The sequence below is a fragment of the Camarhynchus parvulus genome, chromosome 2 (genome assembly GCF_901933205.1).
Source record: "Camarhynchus parvulus chromosome 2, STF_HiC, whole genome shotgun sequence".
Lineage (NCBI taxonomy): Eukaryota > Metazoa > Chordata > Aves > Passeriformes > Thraupidae > Camarhynchus > Camarhynchus parvulus.
Window position 1 is genome coordinate 10926197 of NC_044572.1, and position 27853 is coordinate 10954049.

The 27853-nt window shown below is 41.7% G+C and overlaps 1 protein-coding gene across 2 annotated transcripts in view; it reads left to right on the forward strand.

Moving 5' to 3' along the window:
• Positions 1 to 9828, forward strand: part of WDR37 (WD repeat domain 37) — a 44513-nt gene extending 34685 nt beyond the window's left edge. For both annotated transcript variants that reach the window (XM_030971272.1, XM_030971270.1), the window contains 3 exons: positions 3588 to 3722; positions 5041 to 5155; positions 6689 to 9828. In XM_030971272.1, the coding sequence (XP_030827132.1) occupies positions 3588 to 3722; positions 5041 to 5155; positions 6689 to 6820 (382 nt within the window). In that variant the 3' untranslated portion in view covers positions 6821 to 9828. The remainder of the gene's footprint in view (positions 1 to 3587; positions 3723 to 5040; positions 5156 to 6688) is intronic.
• The last annotated feature ends 18025 nt before the right edge of the window (positions 9829 to 27853 follow it).

Sequence of the window (27853 nt, forward strand, 5' to 3'; positions counted from 1 at the left end):
CCTGTGGGACCCACAGTTTGAAGTGTCATAAGACTGCTTCCTCTTTGCTTGTTTCTTTCTTTTTTTTTCTTTAATGTCCTACAATACCTGTCATCTTTTTGAGTTATTAAAAATCTAATGTCTTCCAGCATTCAATTAACATGGGGGCTGATGATCTTTTGTTGACACTTTTTATTAATTTAGCCAAGGGGATGTTAACCAGAGCTATATCTGGGTGAGAACAAACTGAAGACTAATATAAACAAAAATTAAATCTAGCCACATGAAAAGAGAAGAAAAAGGCTTTTAATTTTTGTGATATGGATGGGGTTATGGAAGCAATACTTTTGAAAGGTTATTTGTTTATTGGCTGCTTCTGTTAACTTCTTCCCACAGGCTTTGTGTTTCTTTCTTCCTTGTCACCATTCCCTTTTAGTTCAGCTGCAATCCTGGTTTAGTTTATAAGTAGGAAGTGGGCTTTCTTCTTCTATTTTGTTTTAATTAAAAAAACCCAAATAAACACAACCCAAAAAAAGTTGCTGAGATGCATCTGTCATATTAAGAGATGCTGCCCCAGTTGGAGTATCAGAGGAGACAGAATGTAATTTGTACTGCATAAGATCTATGAGTGCAGCATTTGCTCATGTTTTAGGTCTGTAGTGTTGAGCATGCTTTTGAATTTAGATGCATGTGATTTTTTTAAAATATCAACTCATTATGTTCCACTTTAAAGTAAAAAAGAAAAAAAACAGACCCAAAACCCCACTTTGTTTTTACTCTGATGAATGAAGCGCTGATAACCCTTCCCAGCATTGTCAGGTTTGTGAGAATGATGATACTGTTTTGACCTTTCTACACTTGTTGTTGAGTTACTTAAAACTTCAAGCCTTGCAATCCTATTTTGAAAATGTCTTTGAGAATTGAATTGAGTGTTTCCCTTAGAAGAATCATGCTCCATTTTTGTAAAAGCACAGGGAATGTTATGCAAACATCCATATACTATTTACTCTGGAACTAGGACCAAAATTCTTGGTCATAAACACTGGGTTCAGTAAGAAGTGTTTTTATACGTAGCCATTATATTCAAAGCTCCTTGTATAAAAGATTGTTTTAATAGTCCCAGGTGCTTGCAGATAGTGCACATCCCAACCTGCAGGGCCTTGCAGGGCTGAGCTGAGGGTGAATGGAGGGCTAAGATCACTAAGCACCTTTAAAGTTGTCACTAAAAAGAGACCAGCAACTTTCCCTTTGCCTTTCTATCTCTTGCCCTGTTTCCAGAGAGCTACAGAAGAATTTAAATGCATTTTTATTTTAAAAACTTTTGCTTGGTGTACCCAGTAGTATCTGAACAGTTAAGCTGAAAAAGTAAGTTAAGCTGGAAAGGATTTTGTTATCTTTTGAGAGTCTTTGGAGAAGCAGGAAGGATTGAGCTAACCTGGGGTTGGCATTCTGTTTTCCTGGCAATAGTTTCAAATGTTTTCATTTAAAAATGATAAATCTAAGGATTAGAGAACCTTATGTGGTCAAAGAAACTTAACCATGTTTGAAAGTGATAAATGATAAAGCAAAACCAGTATGAGATCAGAGAAGCTGGAAAGCTCTTTAAAGTTTTGAAAAAAAGCACTCAAAAGTGGAGGGTTATTTTAAGACAGTTTCCCAATGTATTCCAGCTGTAATTGGAATATAATGTATGATGGGGAAGAGATCAGATTGTTTGTTGGCAGTGGAATACTAAAGCACAGTATATTCATTCACCTGGAGATTTTCTATGATTTGAATTCTTTATGCTGTTGTGTGCTTGGAAGTCCCCCAATGTGTGTGGAAATTATGGAGATTGAATAGAGAATTTTAAACTTGTAAACTTTGCTTCAAATGTGTTGTAGCAGTATAGAGATTAGTAAAAGCCTGATTGTTTTTTTTCTGAGCTTCTCTTTGTAGACAACCAGTGAGAAGTGCAGATGTTGGTAAATTTAAAGGAGTTTGGGCTGGTAGGAGACAAGTTTTGTGGTAAGAACATGCCAGCTGTATTGTGCAGCAGCTGGACTGCATGAGTGAATTTTCTTCCCAAATAAGATGGTGCCTGATGAAAGAGACTCAGCAGTTGTGGCCTTCATGTATGTTTTAACTTTTTGACTTTTTGTTCATAAAGTCCAGAAGATTATTTGAAGACCTCTTGGTTCTTTCTGTAATCATCTCCCTGGTGGTTTAGCTGCACTCTAATAATGTGTTAGGAAACTTGGTATCATGAAAAAAGTGGGCCTTCATCCTAATTAAAACTTAATTTGGTGTCAATTTAAATTAAGAGGCTTGCATAAACTGGTCCATTGTGACCTGGCTTGTGCTAATCTTAATCAGCAGCTTGGATAGGACATGAATTCAAATTTCTGCAGAACAACTAAAGTGACAGTAACAACTGACAACTTAAATTAAAATTACTAAGTTCTAAGAAATTGATGTGCATGACCCAAGTTACAAGATAGATCATTAAATCAAATCTGTAGAAACAGAATTGAGAAGCCTTCCCTAAAAATGCTTTGTTAGTACATTATGTGGGCAGAAAATAACTGTTTTTGAGTTGGGAATTCACACAATTACAATGAAAATTGTAGTACAAAAGCTTGTAATTGATTAATATGAAATAAAGGTAAAATATTTAAAATAATCATAGAATCATCATGAAAATTGTTTGAGCCCAATATATTGATGACATACTGTTATCTGAGGCTGTAAAATACAAAGATAATAAAATTCTAAAGTAAAATTCTTTATAAAATAACTTCTGGAAGTAATGTATTGGACTTTCAATTGCTAGAAATATTCCCATGAGCCCTTGTGCATTTCTAGGCATGCTAGGTAAAATTTGAACTGTATGCTTGTCCTTCTTTCTGCTACTTGCCATTTTTTATTTGACTCTCAGATTTTAGCTGCTTGTAAAACAGGACTAGAAATCACAATTAGAGATTGTTAATTGCTGTAGCTATTGGTAGTGGAGCTATACTGGAGACTCTGTGCGTGGATTGCAGCATGTTCATGTGTGTGTACAGAACAGCTTTAGCTACATCTCGGGTGTTTGGGGCCTCCTCAGTATCTGTGCAGTGAATGAATGTGTCTGGGATAGTTCTACAGAAATCTTTGGATGGAATGGAAACCTTGGTTACTGATCTAAAGTCATGTAAGAAGAAGATTTGTACTCTATGCTACTAATTCTGTTGGGGTTGTGTGATAAACCTGCTGGACATTAATGCAGAACTTCAGAAGTGAATTCAGGTTTCAAGACTGGGCCTGTTTAGCTCATATCAGAATCAGTGGAATATGAAAGATGCCTCCAGAGTGAGTCTCTACTGTTGGGCTGCTTCTCTTAGCCACTTGGGCCACTCAAGCCCTGTTTGCCTTAAGTGTCATAGCTTCTTGTAAGAATATTTTTTAATTCAAAAATAAGTGCTTGGAATTTTAAAATTTCAGACTATTCTGCTTAAAAAAAGAAAAAAAAAGGCAAGCTACATTTGCTAAAGGAAGCACGGGAGCAGGAAGTAAAGCTTTAAATCAGATACTAGTTTAATAAAGAAGTGTAGAGTTTGACATCTTTGTCTTTGCTCCTGGTTGTTTAGCACTGTGACATCTGCAGTTTTCACTGTGGGAGACAACGTTGTTTCTGGTAGTGATGACCGTACAGTAAAAGTCTGGGATTTGAAAAACATGAGGAGTCCCATTGCAACCATCCGCACAGATTCTGCAGTCAACAGGTGAGCAGATCTCTGGGTTACTGCTTTGCTTAGTTTGTGCTTTCTTAATTAATTCTTCATTTCTTTCACATGTGGGAATGGTTTAAAGCTGTGCCACAGAGGTTTAGACTGGACATTTCTTTCCTGAGAGGGTGGTCAAATCCTGAAACAGGTAGAGGTGGTTGATACCTTCCAGTATTTAAGAAGTATTTGGACAATACCCTTAATAACCTGCTTTAAGCTTTGGTCCGGCCTGAATTGGTCAGGTAGTTGGACTGGATGATTTTTGCAGGTACCTTTCAAATGAAATAGTCTATTCTATTAATTCACTGAATAGACATTTATTTTTTGTCCCTGAAATTAAATTTGAGGTTTATAAGGATTTGAAAAAGGTCTGAAATGGTTCTATAAAGTGCAGGTGTGATCAACATTAATTTTTAGTAAGTACATTGCTTTTAAGAAATTTTCTATAAGAAAATGCAAATGTTAAGACTATTTGAGGATCTAGTACTATAGAAAATTGTTGGGAAGGATAAAAGTTTGACAAGACAGTCTCACAGATATGTATGCTTGGCAGGAAGGTTTTTGAATGTAGAGTCTGATGAAGGAATAAAGATGGAAGCAAGTTTTGATATAGAAGAAAAGAATTGCTGAGCCATCTTACTGGATAACCAAGGAGGCAAAGGGTATGTTAGTTAGAAGGGGTTTTTATGACTTAGAGCAAAGGATAAACCCACCTCAAACAAGAAGATGTTTTTACCAAGCAGAAAGTGCAGGCAAACAAGTCAGCAAAGTTGCAAGGAGAAAAAAAGTCTCAGAATTTTCCACTGCAAGAAAACTGAAAAACAACTTCTAGCTTAAACTGTATTGTACTGACTTTTAGTGATTGGAGAATAGTAACATGAACATATGGTAATTATAGTAGTGATGATAGGCTATAGATAATAGTTAAGGTGTAGATTGGTTCTACTGTATTAAGATGCTCAGCAAAGAAAAGTAAATAATGCAATGTAACCAAAACCAAAGGGTCTCCAGGCCTGCCTGCAGCTGGAGCTGACAGCTGTAGACACAGGCTCTGGCACCCACAACCCTGGACTGCTGTAACCTCTTGGATGGAATAAACTGCATTTTGGAGAGCTGCCTGGAGTCCCGCATCCCTTATTTCAGCCCTTACAGAAAACACCTCAGTGGTTCAATATTTTTTTTCTCTTTCCATTTGTGACTTCTAGCCAGGAAAAATTCAGCTGCATCCCTTCCCGTGAGCTTAAATTTGTGCTGTCAGTTTCTATTTGCCAGGCCTGTTGTTTGCTCCCCAGCCTCCTTTGTCCCTTCTCTGCAGGATTAACGTGTGTGTTGGCCAGAGGATCATCGCCCTTCCCCACGACAACCGGCAGGTGCGGCTGTTCGACATGTCCGGGGTGCGGCTGGCGCGGCTGCCCCGCAGCAACAGACAGGTACCTGCAGGGCTGCACCTCCCTGCCTCTGTCCTTCCTCAGGCAGGGACAAATGGCATTTGGTCTGTCTGCCTTAGAGCTGAGCAAATGCTGAGCGGCACTGATCTGAGTAAATGCACTGTTAGTTATTCAGAATAACCAATGTGCCGATGTGAAGTGTTTTAAACTTTTTTATTGGAGTTGGAGATGGTGTTTCAAGTGAATTTTATCATGGTGTTTCCCCTTACTAAAGTGAAACACATATCTGATTTCTCTATGAAATGGAAAAAGTGTGTAAGAGCACTTCTGATGTGTTTTAATGTCTTGATGTGAATCATGTCAGAAAAATGGCTCACTATGAGGATTAATGGTGATTTTCTCATGGTGATTTTTTTTTTTTTAATTACACAGTCTCTAGCTGGTTTATATATTCCAAGCTGGAGGGGCTTTGGGTAACCAGGTGTACTGGAAAGTGTCCCTGCCCATGGCAGGAAGGTTGGAACCAGATGACCTTTAAGGTCCCTTCCAACCCAAGCCATTCTCTGATTCTATGACATTGAAATATAGAGGGAAAAAGTGAGAGTCAGTTTTGTGAGCTTACCTTGTATAACTTGGTGATAAATTTTAATTTTTTTCTTCTGTGCTTGTTCACATACATTCTGAATACATCCTACCATGTAATAAACCATCCTTGCTGCAGCCATCAGGTTTTGTGCATTCATGGCACTATTTGGTATGGCAGGCATCACTAATGGAGCAAATCAGACTAAGTAAAATTAATTGGATTATGTCACATAAATAGGCCTTTTTGGGGGTTGATTCAGCAGTTCTTGACTTTAGGAAGGACTTCTAAGACTTACTTAGGACTTCTAAGACTTACTTAATCTCTTTTAGATTTTTTTCTAATTTAGGTATATTTTTTAATTTATTAATTATAGTCTCAAGGGGATTTTTTGTGTATGTGTGCACATCTTCCTTTTTTCCTTAGTAGTTCCATTCAAGCTGACACTGCTGAAATCATGACTTTATTTATTTCTTTTTTAACCTGAATGTTGGTCAGAACCCTATTTTGGATATTTTTGTTGCTATTGAACTATTTTCATCAGTATGACATTCTTCCTGCTGCAGTATTATCCCTCCTGAATTATGGATGATATGGACACTTAGTCTTGCAGGCATGTTACAAAGTAGCTGCCAGCAAATAATTCCTTATTTTAAGACTGCTTTTATAAATAAAAATGCTAAAATCAAAATTTGATTTGTTTTTGTAAAGAAAATGTAACTAGATAACAAACAGACCTTAGAAAACTCAAAAAATTTTGATGTACCTTTTTGTATGCATCTGTCCTTACGGATGCAGTGCTGGTGCTGAGCAGTCACATCATTATGAAGACTTTTAGCTTGCAGATGCAGGTAGCAGTGACCTTTAGGATTCTCAAGGGCTGTTTGCAGAGAGTAGGCTGAGGATGGGCAGGGCTGAGTTGCAGTGAGCTGTTGTCCAGCAGTCCCAGTCCATGTCAGTAACAGCGCTGTCTCCCTCCCGCGCGGTGGCAGGGGCACAGGAGGATGGTTTGCTGCTGTGCGTGGTGTGAGGACCATCCCATCTGCAACCTCTTCACGTGTGGCTTTGACCGCCAGGCCATCGGCTGGAACATCAACATCCCCGCTTTGCTGCAGGAGAAGTGAAATGCTGACAGTTTCTGCGTTTGTGTCGCTGTGGACTTCTACACCTGGGCAGACTTTTCTGCACACTGGTCTGCTGTCGCTGTAACAGCTCTTCCCTGAGGGGAGACTTGAGCAAGTGTTGTTCTTGTTACCACATTGTGCACAGTTTGCATGGGTTGTACAGAAAAATGTGATTTTTTAAGAATTAGTTTGTCTTGTGTATCAAATTTTATATTTTGGCATCCACTGGTCAATATGTTCACTGTTGTGTAGAGCACATAAATGTTCATAAGTTATTTAGCATTTAATAGTTACACAGTAGGGCATTACATTTGTGACATAAATGTGAAACGTACGTAATTACTGTAGAGAGTGTGTACAGTCTGTTAGATTTTTCCATGACTCTACATATCTGCCTTGTGTTAAAAGGAATCTGCAGGGCTAAAACTTTGAAATGAAGTGTGAATTTCGCTAGTTGTATGATTGTAAACATTTTCCTGTTTGCATCTGATTTAAATACTTTTTTTAGTGCTGCCATATAGTGCAACTTCAACTCCATTTTTACTCCGGTTACTAGAGAAATAGTAGATTTGAGAAGGAAAATGCAAGCAACTTGTAGTGAGTATAGACTGCCAGGTTTATTTGTAATCTTTTTTGTACTTTTTTTTTGTTGAAAAAAGAAAAAAAGAAAAAGATTCATTCTGCCCTTCTTATATAAAGTGATTCTGAAACCTCATCACATTTCATATTGGCAAAAATCCAGAATATTATGATTCTAATCACTGAAATCTAGTCAAGCAAATTCTGAAGCACTTTAGTTTATAGCTATTGTTATAAACCATTTATGAAAGTTTGACTTTACCAGTGAATGTGAGCTAACCTTTGTAAGAAGGATTAATTCCTTTTGGTGATCTGCCCAGAAAGGAAATAGTTTATTTGGGGGTTGATAATTTTGTTTATGTACCTACAGTGAGCATACTTTTAATTGTGTTCACTTCCGATATTTTTATTTTGAGCCAGCAATACAAAGTAAATGAGTACTACCTCAAAAATGAATGTTGGTCAAGATGCATGAAATCTCTCTGTAGCCTAGAAAAAAGCACCTTTGGTCTGTGGCTGAAGTACTATCTCTGACAGGAGAGGAAAGACAATCATACTACATGTGATCCTTAAGGTAGTTAACACATAAAGCTAGTGGAGCAATACACTGTCAGCATCATGTGCCACCCAGCCATGACAGGGGCACTGCAGTCTCTGTCCTGTTCCAAAAGGGGACAATCAGCATAGCTCTCTCTTCTTTCTCCCAAATGATCTTTGGTTTTGCTCCTCACTGTGTTTAGCTGTTTTTGCACTGACAGTGGGCTGTTACTCTGCAGCTGCTGCTATCAGCAAATGCAGGTAGCAGCTGGTGTCTTGGAAGGAATGGAAGGGCTGCTTCAGACAGACACTTGGTTTTTGGCTGAAGGGAGATGCTGCCCCAGCTGTCTGACATATCACAGTGTAAGATGAAGGGTGAGGGTAAGGAAGGGTGCACTCTGGCAGTGGGAATCTTGGGGTTCATGGTGGCTTGGCAGATGTATTCAGAGGTTTTTATCTCATCATCATGATTCTGTGCAACTACAGCTGTGCTCATGTCCTCTGCATCACTGTTTGTAATGACATTAAGATGTGTTAGCTGGTTCTTCTGTTAACTAACATTTGTGTGGCATGGGACTACTGTGGGATGGAATAATGAATGCATCAGTGAGGATGGAAGGAAAACAGGGGTACTAAACATTGTTTTGGGCTGTAACATTAAGGAAACACAAAATATTTAATGGAGAATATATGTAGTGTCTTTGTAGTACATGTCATAAGAGTGGTTTGATCCCTTGTTTTTTTCTGTTGTGGGGTTTGGGATTTTTTCTTGAGATGCAAGATGGACAACTGTACTGGAGTAATCTTAAATACTAAAACTAGTGAGGTTGCAGAAAGCAGCTGCAGAGTTTTAAGTCTTCTGGTGGTGAGAGTTAAATGATGGTAACAATGTTTATTTTTCTTTTTCTCCTGGGTTTTTTGCTCTGGGTTAAAGCCATTTGATGTTGGGTTACAGGTTTTATTCCTTAAGAAAACAAGACTCACTTTCTTTTAGTTGGTAACAGAGAGAACTTTACAAAGGTTTATGCTGTTTTTTAAAAAAAGAGAAAAGTGTCTGGCCAGTACAAACAGTTTCTCCAGCATGGCCTGCATGTAGGATCTGGACAAGGCTCTCCTTTATTACCTGAGGCAGAGGAGAGGGTCACTGGTTTTGGTCCTGCTAAACTAAAATGTCTAAGCTTCTCTCATACATATGTAGTACAGAACCACTGGACTCTATGCAGTTTAATCATCATTGCTGCAAACTTTTTATATCACCAGAGGGACCATCCTCTGGCACCAGAATGGGTGAAACGTTACATGGTTTCATTTTGAAAAGAATCAACCAAACAAGGTGCTAGAGCCACGTTCTTATGAGCAGGCTAATACTTAAATCAGCTGAACACTGAACTATCACTTAGTTTAGTTTTCTATACTGTAGTGAAGGGTAAGCCAAACTGCCATTCCTCTTGAAGCTAAACATATGAGCAGGGGTAGTGAATATACTACATTGACTAAATATTTGGAAAACATTTCATGGCTCTAAATGTTCTAAGGAGTGTTTTTTCAGCACTAACAATGTCCAGCATTTCATTAAATGGAGCAGAGTTGCAGTTACAGTTTCAGTATTGTGCAGAATTTCACAGAAAACTCATCACCAGGCAAAACCAAGCTTCTGTGTCTTTCTCTCAAGCAATGCACATCAATTTTCACAAAGTTTGTGTATACTTTACAGTCAGAAAGATCTGGAATGAAACATCTTATTTGTTGCCTAAATCTGTGAAAACTACCTTTTGGGGAAAAGAATTTATAAGTTATGTGGAACCACTTTTTATTATTCTGCTAATTTGTTTTTAGATGTAAAATGTTTTTCTTCATTACAATTCAAAATGCATTAAAACATTCAACAATTTTTTTTTTTGCAATTTGCTGTTTTTCTGTGTTGCATTAAGGTTACTGTTGATGTCAATATTTCAATTTTTTGTAATCAAAGGATCTCCCTATTCACTTTCCACTCTTTTCTACTAAAAAAGTTTGTTTCTGAGGCATTGATGAGCACAGTTTGGAAGAGAAGGCCAAATGTGTTTATTACAGTAAGTCTTCTGTAGCACTAATGGTCACACTGCCAGTAAAGGGTGTTCAGGACTGCATTTGTACTGTCTTTTCCCATTCTGTATGGAAAATATTGTAATTGTATCTTGTTATGCAGATTATGCAGAAGTTTCCATGACTTTTCACCCCACTTTACAAACTGATATTTTAAAATGAAATCTAAACTATTTTTTTAATGTTTAGAATACAGTGAAAGTATTGCAAAACTACTCTGATGAGGAGAACCCACCCTCAGTTTTACTGTAGGTTAAAGGTTGGTTGCTTGTTGCACCCATGTTCAAACCAAAGCTGTGTAGTGTTGCAGTAAAACCCACTTGGTGTTGTAGAAAGCCTTGGGTTTCAGAAGCCAAGGCAGAGTCTTGGGTGCTACCTGAATGCACCTTATTCTCCTTCAATGTGCTTTAGGATCCCTCATTTGGGATTTATCAGAGTTGCTGGTGATACGGACCAAAAATAAGAGACCAGAGTTCTAGGGTAGCACAACTGACATAAGGGCTGGGTTGAGACAGAATGCCAAACCCTGGGCTTCAGTTGATTTTAGCTGAGGGCTTCCAAATCAGGCTTTACTGCCAACTGACTTAAACTTAGTATGTCTAGTATCATTTTAAACTGCTGAGTAAATATCATGTACAACTAGTGGTTTCAGGAGTCTGTCTGTGTTTAAATCTGAAGATGAGATGCAGGAGAACCACTCTGTCATGCACCATAGTTTGCTCTTTAGACCAGCATAGAAATTTTATTTAATGCTCTGTTGAGACCTGAGTATGTCACTGAAAAATTACTCAGCCTTGTGATATTTCATTTTTAAGGAGTGTTGTTACCTTTTCTAATTCCCACAGGTCAGAGTTTTCTGAACATAAGTAATTTGCAGGAGCTTACAGAGGAAATCCTGTTTAATTCAAACAGTAAATCCTGGTCAAAACTTACCATTAACTGGGAGAGGTGTTCTACTGGAGCACTGTGGGATTTTGTAGATGTGCTGCTTGTCCATGTCCTCCAAGTGAGAATATTAGTACTACCACAAGGGGCTGTTTCTCAGAGGTTAAGGGTTGAGGTTGGTGAGTGTTTGCAGCATTGAACCCAGGCTCCTGAATTTGCAGCTTGGATGTTTTGTACAGGTTTGGGGAGTTTCTGGCATGGTTCAGCATGCCGTGTAGAAGTTGGAATTCAAGCATTCAGAACTGAGTCTAGGAAAATGGAAATGGTGCAAAGTGTCAGTGGTGGCATGTACAATAGAAGAGAGTTAATGTACAAAAAACCCCAGAGTTCTGTCCCTGCCTTGAATTGTTTGGAAAATGGAAGCTTCAGCCTGGCTGGTGACTGCTGTGCAGTGGAATGACACCACTGCATGTAAATTGTGTTGCTTGACTCTGCTTGAAGCTTCATTTCCATTTGTTGGAAACTGCTACAGTTCTGCCTCCTTCCACTGAAACTTGTCATACTTGGCATTTGTTTAACATTAATTTTGTGTAGTTCCTCTCCCACTTGTATTTGTGGTATTTCTCTTCTCCCTAGGGCAGAACAAATTTAGTCACATCTTTATTTCAAAGCCCTGTACCAATGGAACAAGGCCATCCACCTGTCCTGTGCTGGGAGGAGAGAACTGACTGATCTCAATGTGCATTTCTTCATCTTCATTATTTTTTTTAATTGTTCAGGTGAAAATTTTTAGTAATGGAAGTTGCCTGAAGGCTGTATGCATTAATGGTCTGGGGTTAGTGAAGGCTGAATCAAGTCTGTGCACTTTAACTACCGAGAGAAAATAGATTTGTAGTGATGTTGTAGGTGACTTAAGGCTTTGGAAAGGAGCATACAGTGATTTCAAGTGCTGCAGAAGAGTTATGGAGAAAGACTTTCCCTTACTTTGGATCTTCTGTGCTGTATGCAAGAGTGGTGACCCAGCATTTGAGAAGGAATTAAGATAATTTGAGAAACAGAGGCACATCTGTGGTGAAAGTGTTTAGACTGCAGATGAGGAACACAGACGAAGAATAATGAAGGGGAATGAGAAACTGGAATAAAACTGGGACAGCTGTGGGAGGTAGGCAGAAAGAAAATGCAAAGTGGTTCAAAGGAGTGCATATCTAAAAGGTGGAATTTATTGGTCAGCTGGGGATAAACTGCTGGGAACTCAGTGTGCAGTGAATGCCCCTGCCTTAGTGAGGAGATGGGAAAGCAGAGATGGGAGCAGGGCAGGGCCAGCCTGCAAAGGGGAAAACAGCAGGGCTGAGCTCAGGGGAAGCATGGATATTGGGATGTGTTTATGGCTAGAGCCTAGAATGGAAACAACTGGAAGTTAAGATTCCTTTGCATTTTTTAAATTAGTCTTCTTGGTTTCTACATCCTTGATTTTGGGGGAAAAGCTTATTGCATGTGTAGAGACAAATTCATTTGCATACATTGAATTTTCCATTTCAAGTGTTGCAATGGTGCAGAGATCACTCAACAGCTGATGCAGTGCTAGGATTACAAATTACAAGGATTTGTAATCTTAGCAGAGAAGTGCAGATGTTACGTATAAACTCCAGGTACTGCAGCAGGGCATGAGGTTAATTAGGAGTTACTCCCAGACTGGAAATTTCTTGAGTGAATAGTTGATTTGGAAGAAGGAGAAGATATTTTGCACAATCCCTTTGAGAATATTATGCCAGTCTAGAAAGAATCAGAGTGGTTTTGGTTGGAAGGGACCTTTAAAGGCCACCTAGTTCAACCATCCTGCAATGAGCAGGGACATCTCCAACTAGACCAGGTTGCTCAGAGCCCTGTCAAACCTGACCTTGAATGTTTCCAGGGATGAGGCATCCAACAGCCCCCTGGGCATCTGTGAAACACTGGCACAAGTGAAGTTTTATAAAAAGCTTCTTCCTTATATCTACTCTAAGTTGACCCTCTTAAGTTGACCCCTTGCCCTATCACAACAGTCTCTTCTAAAAATTTTGTTTCCAACTTTCTTAGAGGCGCTGTTCAAGCACTGGAAGGTTCAGTATTTTAGGCCTGAACAGCCTGAATTGACTGGGGAATCTCTCTAAGTAAACCATCCAAACATAGAGATTGCATCAGGGAGATACTGCTGTGTTTCAGTAGTGCCTTAGTTCTGGGAAAGGCAGAACTGGCCTTTCCTTCAAATTTTCACCTGTCAAAATTTGACAGTCTCGTTCAAAAATCCAAGTGAAAGTATGTATAGATTTTGACTTCAGTGATCAAAAGTCTGACTCCAGTTGGCCCCACTGATTTTGGTCAAAGTATAAATCTTAAATACAGACAGGGTCAGTCTTACACAGAGGTGGCATTTTGACAACAAGGAAAACAAATAACTGTCTGACTTCGTCAAATAATGTCATACACTTATGTGGGTGTGGCATTTAATACTTTAAATGATTTAATGATTTTTTAATACTTTTAATGATTTTTTTAAAGCATGTTACTCCTTAATGTGCTTAATTTGGATAAAGGCAGAAATCTCAATTTTAGATTTTTTTTAAACCTTATTTAAATCTTTGCTATGTCACTGAGATCAGCCTTGAACAGACACAAAACTGAACCTGAGTATTTTGTGGAGCAGTCTGTCCTCTGTGATGTCTGTGCATACAGAAAGGTGAGTAATCCTGACGATAAGAAAGGGTAAAATCTGACACACCACGCCACAAACACCACTGAAATCATGTTGATGGTGTAATAAAAACTTAAAGTACAGTATTAAGCATTAGAAGGGAGAGACATGAAGGAAAGGCAAAACTTTTCAGCAGCACTTTAAAGGGTAGAGGGCGTAATGATGATATCATTATTAATTAAGGTTGTTTTTCAGTGTGGATAATTGCAGGACATGTTGTTTTGGCCTCTCGTGTTTTCTGAAGCCTGTGAAAGCTGTCTCTGCCAGAAGGCTGTCACTGAGTGGTGCCATCTTCAAAGGTGCTGAGCTCCCCTCAGCGTTCTGCACAGTCTGACGGGTGGTTGCCAGCTCGGAAAATCAGATTCATGAGCCTAAATATGGATCTAGAAGCTTCATTTTAGGAGCCTGTTTTTGAAAATGACACCCTAATTTTGTATATATTTTATATTGCCGCTGAATTAATGAGCTGAAAAGTTCTTGGCCACAGATGCATGGTTTACTGAAATATAAGAAAAGCAGAGAAATTATTTTCCCTCCCAAATTATATAAAGCTACTTAGAGTTTACTGCTGGGAAACTGAAGCTACACTGCGTCAGTTCCAGATATAACTACTTACTGCTCAGTGAACAAACACTTCCTTTCAGATGCTCATTTTCCATCTTGCAGAAGTCTCACCAAAGCAGACATCATAGCATGAGCTTTCCATAGCAAAGGAAACAGAAGGATTAGCTGATTATAAATGTAGATAGATAGATAGATAGATAGATAGATAGATAAAAATCCCAGACATTTCTGCCATTACCAGCAAAATTGAGGAAATGAAACCTGACTATATGTGTATGGCTCTGACCATCCAAACTGATTCTGTGTTTCTGTGAAAACATGATGTTTTGGTAGATCTCTCCTGTGCTTACTTGAGGACACTACTGGGTGCCCATCTGCAGGTGAACTACCAAGGGGGATCTTTGATGTCCAGAAACAAGTGTAAAAACAGGAGGTAACAGAGGAGGTACATACTTCTGCCTCCAAATGGTTTTTGAGCAGAAAATACAATTTTCTTGAATTAAGCAAGTGCACAGCATTTACTTACTTTGGTGCAGGCATGGGAGCCCTAGCACCTGAAATGGCATCAAATGAAACTTCTAACTTTTCTGTGCCAGCAAGAGATGGAGCCACCTTTTACAACCTGAATTTTTTCTTTTTTCTTGCTCAACTGCATCATCTTCCTTATGTCCATGCAGTATGTTTGCAGTAGTATTTTTAATGATATTATTTATTTTGTCAAACTAGTGTTTTGCTTTTGGCAAACATTCTGGCAAGGTCTTAAAAAAGCAGGTATAAACAGATCAGCTGTGAACAGTGAATTAAAGGAAAGTTTAACAAGAGTCCATTAGAGCCATATCCCTGTGGAGATTAGATGTGGTCCACGTAAAGCCAGCAGTCACAAGAAAAATACAAGTATCAGAAGATATTGTATGGCAAGATAAGTATGGCAAGAACCATCCAAAATCCTGAAGTTTTGCTCTGCTGGAAAGAGACACCAGCAGGTAGAGCTGCTTCTGTAGAATAAAACAGAGAAGGCTGCTCCTTCTCCTCAGGTGAAGCTGTTAGACAGCAAGTGGGGTGCTCACAGACACTCAGAGATATTGGAGGCTCCACCTTCACATTTTTCAGGCTTCTCAGAACTTTGCAAGTTCCCTCCATCCCCTTCTACCTCTTCACACGGGCTCTTTTCTGTGCCAGGCTGTGTGGGAACCATGGGGACAGAGGAAGCTGGAGATGAATAAAAAAGGGATTTGTGAAGAGAATTGCCAGAACTGGACAGAAATGTTTGCTTGGAAAGATATTGAGTGTCTGATCAGGGTGGGCCTCTAAAAACTGAGAGAGAGGTGGGAGGAGGGAGCTGTGAAGGGCCTTTGCAATGAAAGCAAGAATCTTGTGAGGTTGTGTAGCCTAAACAAAACCAAAAAAAAACAAACCAAAAACAAAACCAAAAACAACACTTGACGTGCAGAGCTCTTAAAGAGATGTTTGATATGGTCAGAGGAGAATGTAATTTTCAGCTCTATCAACTGTGAGACTAAAGGAAAGAAGTTTGCAGGAAGCTGGGGTGTGACCAGAACCATCATTTTAGTTTGGCTGAAGAGGGAAAGGTTGTGATTCACTGATGGTGTAAAATAACAGAAATAAAAAATGTACAGAGCTAAACACTGAAATAAACACAACATCCAAGAGCAGGGCAGAACTTAGGGAAAAGCAGCTCTGCCCTGCCTCAGTATCAGGAGAGTGTTGGAGGGGTGTTGGGCAAATAGGAATTTGGGTAGAAGTAACAGGTTTGGAGAGAGGCAGCTTTGTACCTGAGCTCAGCTGGTGTTTGCAAAGAGACCAAAGAAGGGCCCTGTGGTGCTGCAGGAGTCCAGGCTCCAGCATTCCCCAGGAGCTCTGTGGGAGTGTCAGGCTGGGGCTGGCGGCACTGGGTGGCTGTGCAGGGGACTGGGGCAAGGAACTGAGGAAGGAAACATCAGCTCAACCATGAAATCACAGGAGAGGGTGAGAGAGTGTGAAGGTCATGGGCTTTAGTCACTAAAGTGAGCAAAGGAGTTGAGAAGATGAAAGAACTGACCTAAGTCAGTGTCTGTGAGAGTAAAAAGAGGAGCAGGTAAGGTGACATCATGGTTTTGTCACTTTTCTTTTGGAGGAGCTGCTGAGATCCAGGGCAGTGAGCAGGAACACTGAGTATTTGAGGACTTGGCTGAGGCTCTGGGAGCGAGTTCAGCTGGGTCCTGACGGGTGTCACAGGCTGAGAAATCAAGTTCATCTGAGTTTTGAAAAAGAAAACCTGAACCCCTAAAGGTTTCCCTTATAGCTGAAGTTTAAGAAAGATTGGAATAATATCTTCCTTACCAGAGAGGCCTCAGTTTGTATTACTGAGCACAGGAGGCTTTGCCACAAGGTCAGTCATTCCTTCCAGAAACTTCTCTGTGCATGAGGCCTCCCCAGCAGGACACTGTGCTTGCAGCAGTGCTGTGCCTTGCCCTGAGTGCTCCAGGAACACAGTGTTTAGTATTACAGATATATAGGCATCCTATTTTTGGGCTCTTAGGTGTCCAAATGCACTCTGGTTTTTCCACACCCCATCCCTCCATGCCATGCTGCTGGCCCCAACAAGCCTGCAGCAATCAAGTGTTTGTGAGAGCCTCATGTGCTTGTTTGGCATTTTACCTTGAACCACCTACCCCTGAAACATCACTTATTTCTGCTCTCCCACTAGAGAGCCACAGCCACTGGGATGTCCCTTCCACTGTTCTCTCTGCCTCCTGAAAAAGAGCTTTTCCTTGCTGTGTTCAGCATCTTCCTGTCTCAAAGTGACTTGAGGGGGGCAGAGAAAGGTAAAGCCAAATGCACCAAGATTTTTCCTCATCAGGCTTTTCCCTAAGCAGCTTCTGTGATGCCACAACCAAGCTGCTCAGTCAATAGCCTTTTTATTTGTTTTCCCATAATGAAGGCCAAAGATTAATTTATCTGGACGTCCATTCCACCTTGCAACACAGCCTTGTGTTATACTTGATAACATGTAGAGCTATTTTAATGCAGCTTAATTTGATTGTGATCTTTAGTTAATATCCTTTTGATTTTTCCCTCTAACCTGTGTTCCTGAAATTTACAAGTATAAAATCGTAGGAGAAATGGTATCTGACTTCTGATCCACTTTGTTAATAAGCTGATTACAAGTATTTAAAGTTATCTCCTCTTCTCCAGATGCAACAGAACAAATGACCTCTAAACACCATTAGTCTTGCCAACAAATTTCAGAGCTCTTGCTGGAAATAAACAATGTCAAAATGCAGATGGAGTCCTTGATCCTGCAAGTTGAACGATTGTGCAATTCCAGCTGAGCTCGGTGGAGCCCTATCAAGGCACAGATTTCCAGTCCTGTAGTTCCATCAAATGTGCAAGCTTTCACTTGGAGAAACTGCCAATAATGTGGGGAATTTACAGGAAATATTTGGTGTACGATTTTTCTGTGAGTACCATGGGGAGGTTGTCTCCCCTGCTGGGGTTAGAGGCAGCACAGCCCAGTGCTCACCCAAGGATAACAAAGGTGCTGCTGCTGCCCTTCCTTGCCTCCTTCCCTCTGGTCCCTCACACCTTTATCCTTATTTTTTATGTCCTCAGTTTTTGCACAGGATCAAACCCATTGTGTATTTGGGTGAGGCTGGTGAGCAGCACCTTCCTCTGCAGGCACTTTGTGGGAGCAGGGCTGTGCTTATCTGTGCTCCCATGGCAGGGAACAGCAGGGTCTCTCCTGGAGATGACCTCCAGCAGTCAGTGCAAACGTGGTCAGCCCAGATCTGGGGATGTGGGACATGGAGACCTGGTTGGGATCCTCCTCTGAGGACCTCTGGAGTCACAGTTAGAAGATAAATGAGAATGTGAGGGTTTTAGCACCCAGGTGCTGGGAGGGAGGGAGGGAGGGAGGGAAGGGGCTTATCCTTTGTTTTTCAGGTCCACAAGTTATTGGTGAATTGCCAGACTTGCAGGTGAGCTCTGGCTACCAGGGAGCTGCAGGCACTGGGACAATGTTATGTGGCTGCTGAGTGATTGTCCCTTGGAAATGTGGTGGGAATAACTCTTGTCCAAGGGCTTTCCACAGCAGATGTGCTCTGTGCCAAGAGTGCTGCTCCAGGGCTGCACCATTTCTCCCTGTAAGGGAGCTCACCTCCCCCCTGGGACTGATTTTATACTGGTGTTCCTCTATTAACAACAACTGCTTTGCATGAGGCATCTGAGAGCACAGACAGATTCTTTTCCTTTTTAGGAAGAAAAGTTATCTTTTCTGCTCCATCAGTAATGCCTCTGCATGGACTTTCCTGTTTGTGTGGTCCCAGGCCCTTTCAATGTAAAAATTCAGGAGTCAACATACACTTAAAAGACATTAAATAGGGACATCTCTGGGACTGCCCCTAGAGCTCCATAATTCAACAAATAATATACCAGAATGAATTCTTAATTTTTCTTATTTGTGTTTCATTTCTTTCCCATTCAACTGATTTTCAAAGTATAAATCAGCACCAAGCTCTGTTAAAACTTGTAACAAGAATGAAAGAAATGTTCTGGCTGTTTAAGGACGTCAGGTATGTTCTGGATTTGTGCCAGGACATCAGTGGCTGCCAAACCACACCCAAACCCGTGTCAAAGACTTGCTGCCAAACCATTGGGTGGGCACATTTGGTGTGGGCACATTTGGGATGGGCACATTTGGGACCAGCAGCTCCAGCCACCCCTCCCACCCTTCCTGGAGCCTCTGTCTTAGGAGAACAATTTCAGTGTTCACCTCTCACCTCGCAGCTCTACACGAGTCCTGCTCTATTGCTACTGCTCCTGCCTTTATTTTCTTCTTTTTTTCTGTCAGAAATTTCTTATTGTGTGTGTTTACCACAAACTGTCCCTGAGTGAGCAGAGCTGCTGGCCCCAGGTGTTTCCCAGGGGAGGAAGGTTTGGACACGCAGGGATGTGTTGTTAGGAATAAATGCCAGCAGAGGGCACACCAAGATATGCAGACTGGAAAAAAATAAAATTGGGTCTCTTGGTTTTGTCTGAGGAGTTAAGTGAAACTCTGCTGGTTCATAATTCATGTGCCTGTAGGACATTGTAAAGGAATATAATTGATCTTTTAGGGCAGTGGTGGTATTTTGCTTTGCAAAAGCAATCAGCAAAATACCTTAAAACATCTATGAATGTAACATGATTTCAGGTGTGCTGATGGAAAGAAAAGAGGCTCCTTCCCCTGGCTCACCCAGTCCCCTTCCATTAACCTTCCCCCACCACATTTAGAGGCCACAATGCAAGCACAGTTTTGCTGTTTTAAAGCCTCAAAAGTATTTTTGATTTTTAATAATTACATCTCTCTTATTTTTGCTAATATTTTACTTTCTTGCTTCTGTTGCATTTCAGGGCTAGATTTGTACTGCTTTGTGGTGGGCATTGTTTTCCAGCTGAGAGTGCTTGTCTGGGTGGGACTGTGCTATGGAAATCTCCCAAATGTGAATCCTCCTGGGGAACAGAACATCCTCAGGCCTTTGTCCAACAGCAGATGCTAGCAGCTATCCAGGACCAGCAAATGCAAAGGAAATATTGATGCCATCCATTGGAACTCTGCCTTAGGGACCCCAGGGAAAGTCACTGAGTGCAGGCTGTCCCTGCCCCGTCGGTCCAGGGGCTCCAGGCTGCTGTTTGCTGGTGACACAAGGGGCTGGTGGTGGGAGCTGCTGCCTCCATGGCCCAGATCAACCCAGGGGCAAGGCACCTGATGAGGGTGGAGAGAGAATAAAATGCCTGCAGGACTTCAAAAAGAAAACTGCAAGCTTATTTTCTCAAGCTTTTAAAGGTAATAAAGTATTTCAGCTAATCAGGCAAATTGTTTAATCAAAGTCTCCTACACTGTTGTTGCTCATAAACCAGGACCACAACTGTCATTTTGGAGCCACTGAAATGTGGTTCATTTGGCAGGTGGATACAGGGAGGTTGATTGTCACTTGCACCCAGCTGACAGCAGTCTGGAGACGCTGCACTGCTTGGGGCCATGCTGCAAACCCAGGGGAGGGTCAGGCTTGGAGCTCCCTGCTCAGGCCCTGCTCACCAGGGTGGGTCACGGTGGCAGTGCCAGCCCTGCCTGACAGCAGGATCAGCAATCCCTGCCAGAGGGCTCAGGTGGTACCTGCAGCTACCCTGAGGTGCCCAAATGCAGGAAGCTGAACCCACCAGGGGATGGCCAGGGGCAGCCCCAGGCCAGCTTCCCCTGTCTGGTGGGCTGGAGTTCACTGAGAGCTTTCCTAAAGGAGAACAAATCATGTAAAAAATTCAAATTCTCTCAAGAAAGTGAGATCCCTCCCCCAGAAAAGCCAGGTGTGCTCAGATGGACACCTGGAATCAGCTGGAGGCAGCTGGGACAGCCCCAAAGCTCCTTTGGGGGGGTGGTAGCTCCAAACCCTCTGCTGGCTCTTTTTGGCTGCCATGGGCTTGAACTGAGCAATTTACTGCAGGAATAAATAGGTAAAGCAGTATGGTGGTGATACAAAATACACTGACTTAGGTTTTTCAGGAATTTTTTTAATTGTCAGGAGGCAGGGTTACTGGCACAAGCCCATGGGTGAAAGCAGCTCAAGGTGTTTGTCATTTTTCATTTAGGATTTCCTTCAAGACCAGTGTAAAATCTCTGCTGTCTTTTTAGGTAATATTTCTTTGAGAATTACTTTGCCACCCAAAACTACCTGTTGTGGTTAAGGTTGACCAACAGAGTTTGCAAATACATCAAGTAATTTCTACCCTTGGAAAGTTGCACTGCTCTGAAGTAATGTGGTTTTTTTCAAAGTAATTAATCAGCTTTTCGTCCTTTTACCTAAGCAGCAAAAAGATTCCCAAATAAAACAAATTTGAAGCCAACCAAAACATCTTTTTCAATCCAGTCAATTTTTTTTTCCTTTCAGAAAGGAAGTAACCTGACAGATCTATTTGGATAGTTTAAACTGCCTGTAAAAGGAATGCATAAGTGAAAGGCATCATGTACCTTATGAGAAGATTTCTTCAGATACAAGAATATTTCCAATACTGCCTTTGGTGTCTGATCAATCTCCCAATATAAGCCTTCTGCTGAATTACAAGGAGTAAAGAAAATGCTCAAAAAGCTTGCTTTGTTTGGCCAAAACATGTATAAACTCTGCTAGAGAGCTGGTGGAGCAATAAATAAACATGTTTAACACCTAAGGCACTGCTACCCTCTGCGGACTCCGAGAGTTCATTAAACCTTGCCCTGTAAACTTATGGACCAATTTTGTCTCATGCTGTCTGCTCTGCCAAGTTCTTGCTCTGTAATTCCCTAAACAGGATAAACTCCTGAACATTCAGCCAGCAGCCAGAGGAGCAGCAGCTGAGTGTAACCAGCAGTCCCCATCACCTCCACCACTGCTGTGCCTGCAGCCTGCTTCCATCCCTGCTTTCCAGCTCCCTTCCATCCCTGCTTTCCAGCCTGCTTCCATCCCTGCTTTCCAGCTCCCTTCCATCCCTGCTTTCCACCTTCTAGCCTGCTTCCATCCCTTCTTTCCAGTCTGTATCCCCTTCAGCTTCCTTCCCCGCTTGCCTCTCCATCCCGTTTCGTGTTCACCTCTTTCCAGTCTGTTTCCATCCCTGCTTTCCATGGTCCCTGCTGTGACCCTGTTCACAGGGGTCTCAGGTTGAGGGAAGAGACGAGGATCTGACTCCATGTTTCAGAAGGCTTGATTTATTATTTTATGATATATATTACATTAAAACTATACTAAAAGAATAGAAGAAAGGATTTCATCAGAAGGCTAGCTAAGAATAGAATAGCAAGGAATGAATAACAAAGGCTTCTGTTTCGGACTCTCTGTCCAAGCCAGCTGGACCGTGATTGGCCATTAATTAGAAACAACCACATGAGACCAATCACAGATCCACCTGTTGCATTCCACAGCAGCAGATAATCATTGTTTACATTTTGTTCCTGAGGCCTCTCAGCTTCTCAGGAGAAAAAATCCTAAGGAAAGGATTTTTCATAAAAGATGTCTGTGACACCCTGCCACCTCTGGAGCACGGGGGGAGCAGCCTGTGCTGCTGCCTGAGCTTTCTGCCAGGCCCTCCCTGTGTGCCCCAGGCCATCCCTGCTGCCAGGCTGCCCTGCCCTGGCTCTGGGCACCTGGGATCTTGCTCGGAATGAGGGGCTGTGCCTGTGCTGTGCTGACAGAAAATTCCTCTCAGCTCTCTCCCTCCAAAAAGGAGGTGTGATAGCAATGGGTGCCTGCACTCAGCTCACACCACATGTGGGGCTTGTGGATGGCAAATGCCACAGGGCATAAATTCCCACATGCACTCCAGAGATATGTATGAGAAGTTTGAAGTTGGAATGTTGTTCCCAACGAGTGAGGAAGGGGGGGATTTATGAGACATTTGCAAAGTAACAAGGTTTAATTAAAAAGTCTGTTGTATTCTTATATCTCTTCCCATTATAGAAAAAAAAAAGGAATTCTGAATTGTAGGAGGCTAATATGGTTTTTCCAGCATAAGAGAAAGGTTAAAGAATCAAAATATCTACCTATAATTGTTTCCCCCCTTCTCTTTTATTTTTTTCTTCCTTCATATACTTTTCTTCTCTGTGAGCTGGATCTGTGTTTATCACAGCTTAGTCCCAGGCTAAGTGGAAGCCACCATGTGCTATTAACCCAAGATATCCCATATTCTTTACAGATTACAGATATCTGAAAACAGACCTTAGAAAACTTGGAATGCAATTCTTAGGCCTATTTTATGCACCTAAGGCTGTCAAATCATGCAAGATCCTAGAAAGAGAAAAATGTTAGTTGGTAGTTCATAAGCACTTATAAATGGCTTTTCAGCCCTCAGAAGGTCACACAAGTCTAGTGGCTGGTTCCCAAGGGGAATACATGTGGGGCTGTTTTAGAATGTGACCTGCATTCCTGCCTGCCCTGGACACCAGGTGAGTGAGGGTTTAAATGGAGACTCAGCTTGTGCTAGCAAGGCCTGAGCTGAGCAGGACCCAGCCATTCCCCTTTCAGGTTTCAGGCAGAGAAGAAGGGATGGGTAATACTTTGTGCTGAGGGTGGGCAATAATTTGATGTTTTGTTTTACAAGAGTGATGCTGTTTGGAACAGTCCAACTTTGCTGCTGGCTGCAGGGAGGTGGGAACCACACAGTGTTGTCACGGCCCGGGGAGGGTGGCCAGAGGCACAGGGTGTGTGTCCTTCCTTGGCTGCCCATCTCTAAATCCTTTCTGGTCATTGGTCTGTCACAAAAAAGTGGCTGCACCTCTTCTGCTCCCTCTACTGTGTTTGCAAACGTGGTGCTCACTGGAGCCCTTCTGGTGGCTGTGTAAGAGGGGAGCAGCCTGGTCCTGCCACCCCCTGGCTGATCAGAGATGGGTGGGTTTGGTGCCAGGAGCTGGTGCTGAATTAAGGTTATTTGGGGTTTGAATGCTTCCTATTGCCACCAAGACCAGGCTCCAGGTAATGTCAGTAACAAAAGCTGCACAAAATGTAGAAATATTTGTGTTTGTCACTAGGTGGGAATGGACTGTGCTCTGGGTATTGTGTGCTGTTCAGAATTTTGCAGTAGTTACTTTTGAGCTGACACACATTTTCAATAAATTTCAAATAGCTGGAATAAATATATATAGAGTTCTAGTAAATGGTTAATACAAATGATATGTTCCTACAGAGAAAGAATGATAACAAGTGCAGTAATTATGACTGACAAACTGCATGGGCACAGTAGAATTGCAGTCATGAATTTTGCTTTTGATTGATACCAAGAACACACGGTTGTTAGAAATTAATAATAATAGCACTGAAATATGCATCATCCCAAGCAGTAATATAACTTTGTGTACTTGTGTGTCAAATCTAAGTGTCTGTCTTGAAGTATGTAATTATTACAGAAGCATAAACTTTGGTCTGCAGAGATCAAGCATGAATACTGAGTATATTTTGAAAAAGTGTGCAGCAATCTATTTCAAACTGGACACCCTCTATAGTTAAATTAATAAATATAAACAAATTATTTTTTCAAATCATTTCTCCAAAGTGTTCTTTCCCCCATTTTTGAGTTTCAAAACTTCTGGCGCAGCATCTCATACATACAGGGATAACATGATGGCAAGGAGACCCTCTCAGAGCCCAGAGCCAGACCATGGTGAAGTTCACACCATGGCTTTTCCCTGTGTGCTGTCCAGGAGCTGGTGCAGGGCCAGCACACTCTGCTCAGCCCATGGACATCACCCATGGCCTGTCAGGGTGACAAGCTCTTGCAGGGGGATACAGTATGGGTAAATGAAGGTGGGATAGAATGTAATCTTATCCCCCAACAAGTTTGGGCTTAACCAATTATTAAAGATTAGGAGCAGGCCTGATGTTAACAGGCCACAGCTGCAGCCAATAAGAAGAGTGTTATAAAAGAGTGGATTGGTTGGTTGAGGGAACTGGAGTCAGTTGGCTGCTGTGAGGACAAGGAAGAGTCAGTGCCTAGAGGAGCTGCCTATGAGAAACATCAAGGAAGTGTGAAACTCTGGCAATATGGAACCTTTGCAATAAAATGACAACAGGCACTGCCTCAGCTTCCCCAGTTGTGGATCTCAAGCCGGTGGTCACATGGGGGAAAGGTGTAGACCACTGCTCCTGAGAGCTTTCTCTGGATAGGCAGCCTGTTTTCTGTCCCTAAGTATTTCCAGTTTTGTGCCTTCTCCACCCCTGCCTTGATAGAACTGGGCTGTTCCCTTCTTTCTTAGTCCTTCTCAGCCCAAGCCCCATTTCCACAGGAGGTTTCCACCCCAGTGTCAATGGGCAGGTGGAGTGATTTGTTGGCCCAGGGCATTTTGGAACAGATTTTGTACCATGTCTTTGTTTCAAGGCTATTTTGGAGAAGTTGCTGCTGCTAATTGATCTTGTGAAGGGCCAAGCTCACTCTTGGTCCTTAATGGTCAATAGCATTTGATCAATTTTGTACTGATTAGTGCTGGTCATTCCTGGCTTAAAAAGGGTAACTTCTGTCTGAATCACTAATGTGTTGGGCCTGTAAAATCTCTTTTAGCCCATTAGCACTGTTTTGTAGTGTGATATTTGGTGGATGAATGTGTGTGTTGTCTATAACCTGTTTTCTCCAAGCTCAGCCCAGAAAAGCAAAGTGTTCTACTCTCCCTGGGAATATTGCAGCATACCTTCATTTTCAGTCATAACCACATTTAGACATAGTACTGCTGTTTTAAATTGGGGTAATGAAATCTTGACAAGTGGTTTGGACAAACACAACACAAGCAATAACAGAAGCTTTAATAAAATGAAAGGATTTCCAGGGAATACCTTCATTTCTTCCATCTTCCAATTTAATTCTTTTTGAGAATAATCAGACCATAACATAAGACTAAATTCAAGAGATGAAGTTCAGCTGGAGAGGAAATAATGTCCATTAAATGTTTTCAAAGGTTGTTCATTTGTTTGAAATGAGTTCTGTGAGTTGGATTGATGTGCCTTAAATACTTTATAAGCAAAAATACCTTGCACTTGAAGTACATTTTCACCTGGGGATATCAGGGCATTTTACAGGAAGGGGGAAGAATAACTGATGTTACTGCCTGTTGCCAGCTAAGAGCAGTTTGCTGAGTCTTTCAAGGCAGCACCTCCAGCCCTGATTCCAGTGGGGATGGATTTGGGATGTCCATCCCATGAGCTGGTGTATGCACCCGATGATCACATCTGCTTTCTGTGCCCTCCTCCCCATTGTGAGCTCTCACTGCAGCTTGGATCCATGACAATGGAAAAGTACAAAGGTTTTGTGGGGTGTTCTAGGGCATTTGGCTGGAGAATCAGAGGTGCTGTGTCAAAATAACAACTGGCTTATTAAGGAAATCTCTGTCAGAGTGAGCTCCAGTTCAGATGATCCAAGTAACCTCCGTGCAGGTCCAGAGAAGCTCCAGATGTCTCCCTTCCTGGGGCATGGTGAATGAATGGCAACTGCACTGCATCTCCACACTGCTGTCAAACCTCTGCTCTGAAGGTATGTGCTCCTCACCTGCCTTGGCCTCTGGTAACCCTGGTGAGAGCCACAGGGCCATGTCTGTGTCACATGCATTCAGCAGAGTGGGTGTGTGTAGCCATGATATTTTCTGAAAAATCCTTTCCTTAGGATTTTTTTTCGCCTGAGAAGCCGAGAGGCCTCAGGAACAAAATGTAAGCAATGGTTATCTGCTGCTGTGGAATGCAACAGGTGCATCTGTGATTGGTCTCATAGAGTTGTTCCTAATTAATGGCCAATCACAGTCCAGCTAGCTCGGACTCTCTGTCCAAGACACAAGCCTTTGTTATCATTTCCTTTTCTATTCTTAGCTAGCCTTCTGATGAAATCCTTTCTTCTATTCTTTTAGTATAGTTTTAATGTAATTTATATCATAAAATAATAAATCAAGCCTTCTGAAATATGGAGTCAGATCCTCGTTTCTTCCCTCATCCTTGGACTCATGTGAACATGGTCACAGGTGTGTGGTGTGACACCAGCAAAACCCCCAAAGATGCAGTGATAACAACTTGGCCCATGGAGAACAAGTACAGAGAAAAGAAATCCACCTTTCTCCTGCTGCTGGGGAATCTTGAGCATCAGTGGCCCAGGAGAGAGTGATGGCTGGGGAGGGACTGGGGGCATTGTGCACCACCTGTTGATGTGGGGAAGAACTGAAGATTATTCCATATTTCCTTCTGGCCATTGGCCCACAGGGTGCTGACAGTCCTGCCAGTTTTGAGTCAGGCCCCAGAGAGGACATTGCACTCCCAGGTGGGAGGTGAATCCCTCTGCTGGATGTCTGTGTGTCCCACAGTTTCTCCTGGGCACGTCACTTTAGGCAGAGGCTTAACAAAATTAGTCGGGGATGATGATTCTGTGAGCTTCATTAGCACCTTTCGTGTTTCATTGGACAGTGGGACAATTAACACAGGGCTCATTACACAAGGATTTTGATCATTTCTCTGCTTATTCATCATAGTATTTCCTCTGAGAATAGCAGAGGCTGTGATTAAGTGCAGGAATAATTCAGGTTGTTTCTTTGAGATTTCGATCACCTTTTTGGGATCTAATTGTCCTCATTCCTGATGTAGTTATGGCAGATCTGCATAGAGCCCTGCACATAAACTGTGCTCTTCAGCTTCTGGCTGAGGTTATTTTCTGCCTCCAGCACAGACCAGTAGCTCCACTTGGAAAAACCTCTAAGCTGCAGCCTCAAGGTCAAGCAAGGTCTAATAAAACATTATGAGAACCACAAAACAAATCAGAGTAAGCCCTAGGGGATACCTGCTTTGGCCCTGATCCTTAAGATTAATGTAAAAACATTATAGGATGTTTTTATTAGGCTAAGACCCTTCCAATTACCCCAGTGCTTGTTACTGACAACAGAATATGGATGCCCTTAGAGAAGACAGGAGGAAGAGGACAAGCAGGCAGTGATGTCTCTCAGCTATACCATCCCAGGTTCCAGCAGCAGGATCTTCCTGAGATGTTTACAACATTTTTATATTTCATAGCTTTAGATGGAATTCTCCTACACTAATTTGTTCAATACCTGCATCATGAGAGGAGTAATCCACAGTTCTTTCTGAGGCCAGGAGAGTAATCAATTCTACAAGGGAAAATATGGTGTTCTGCCC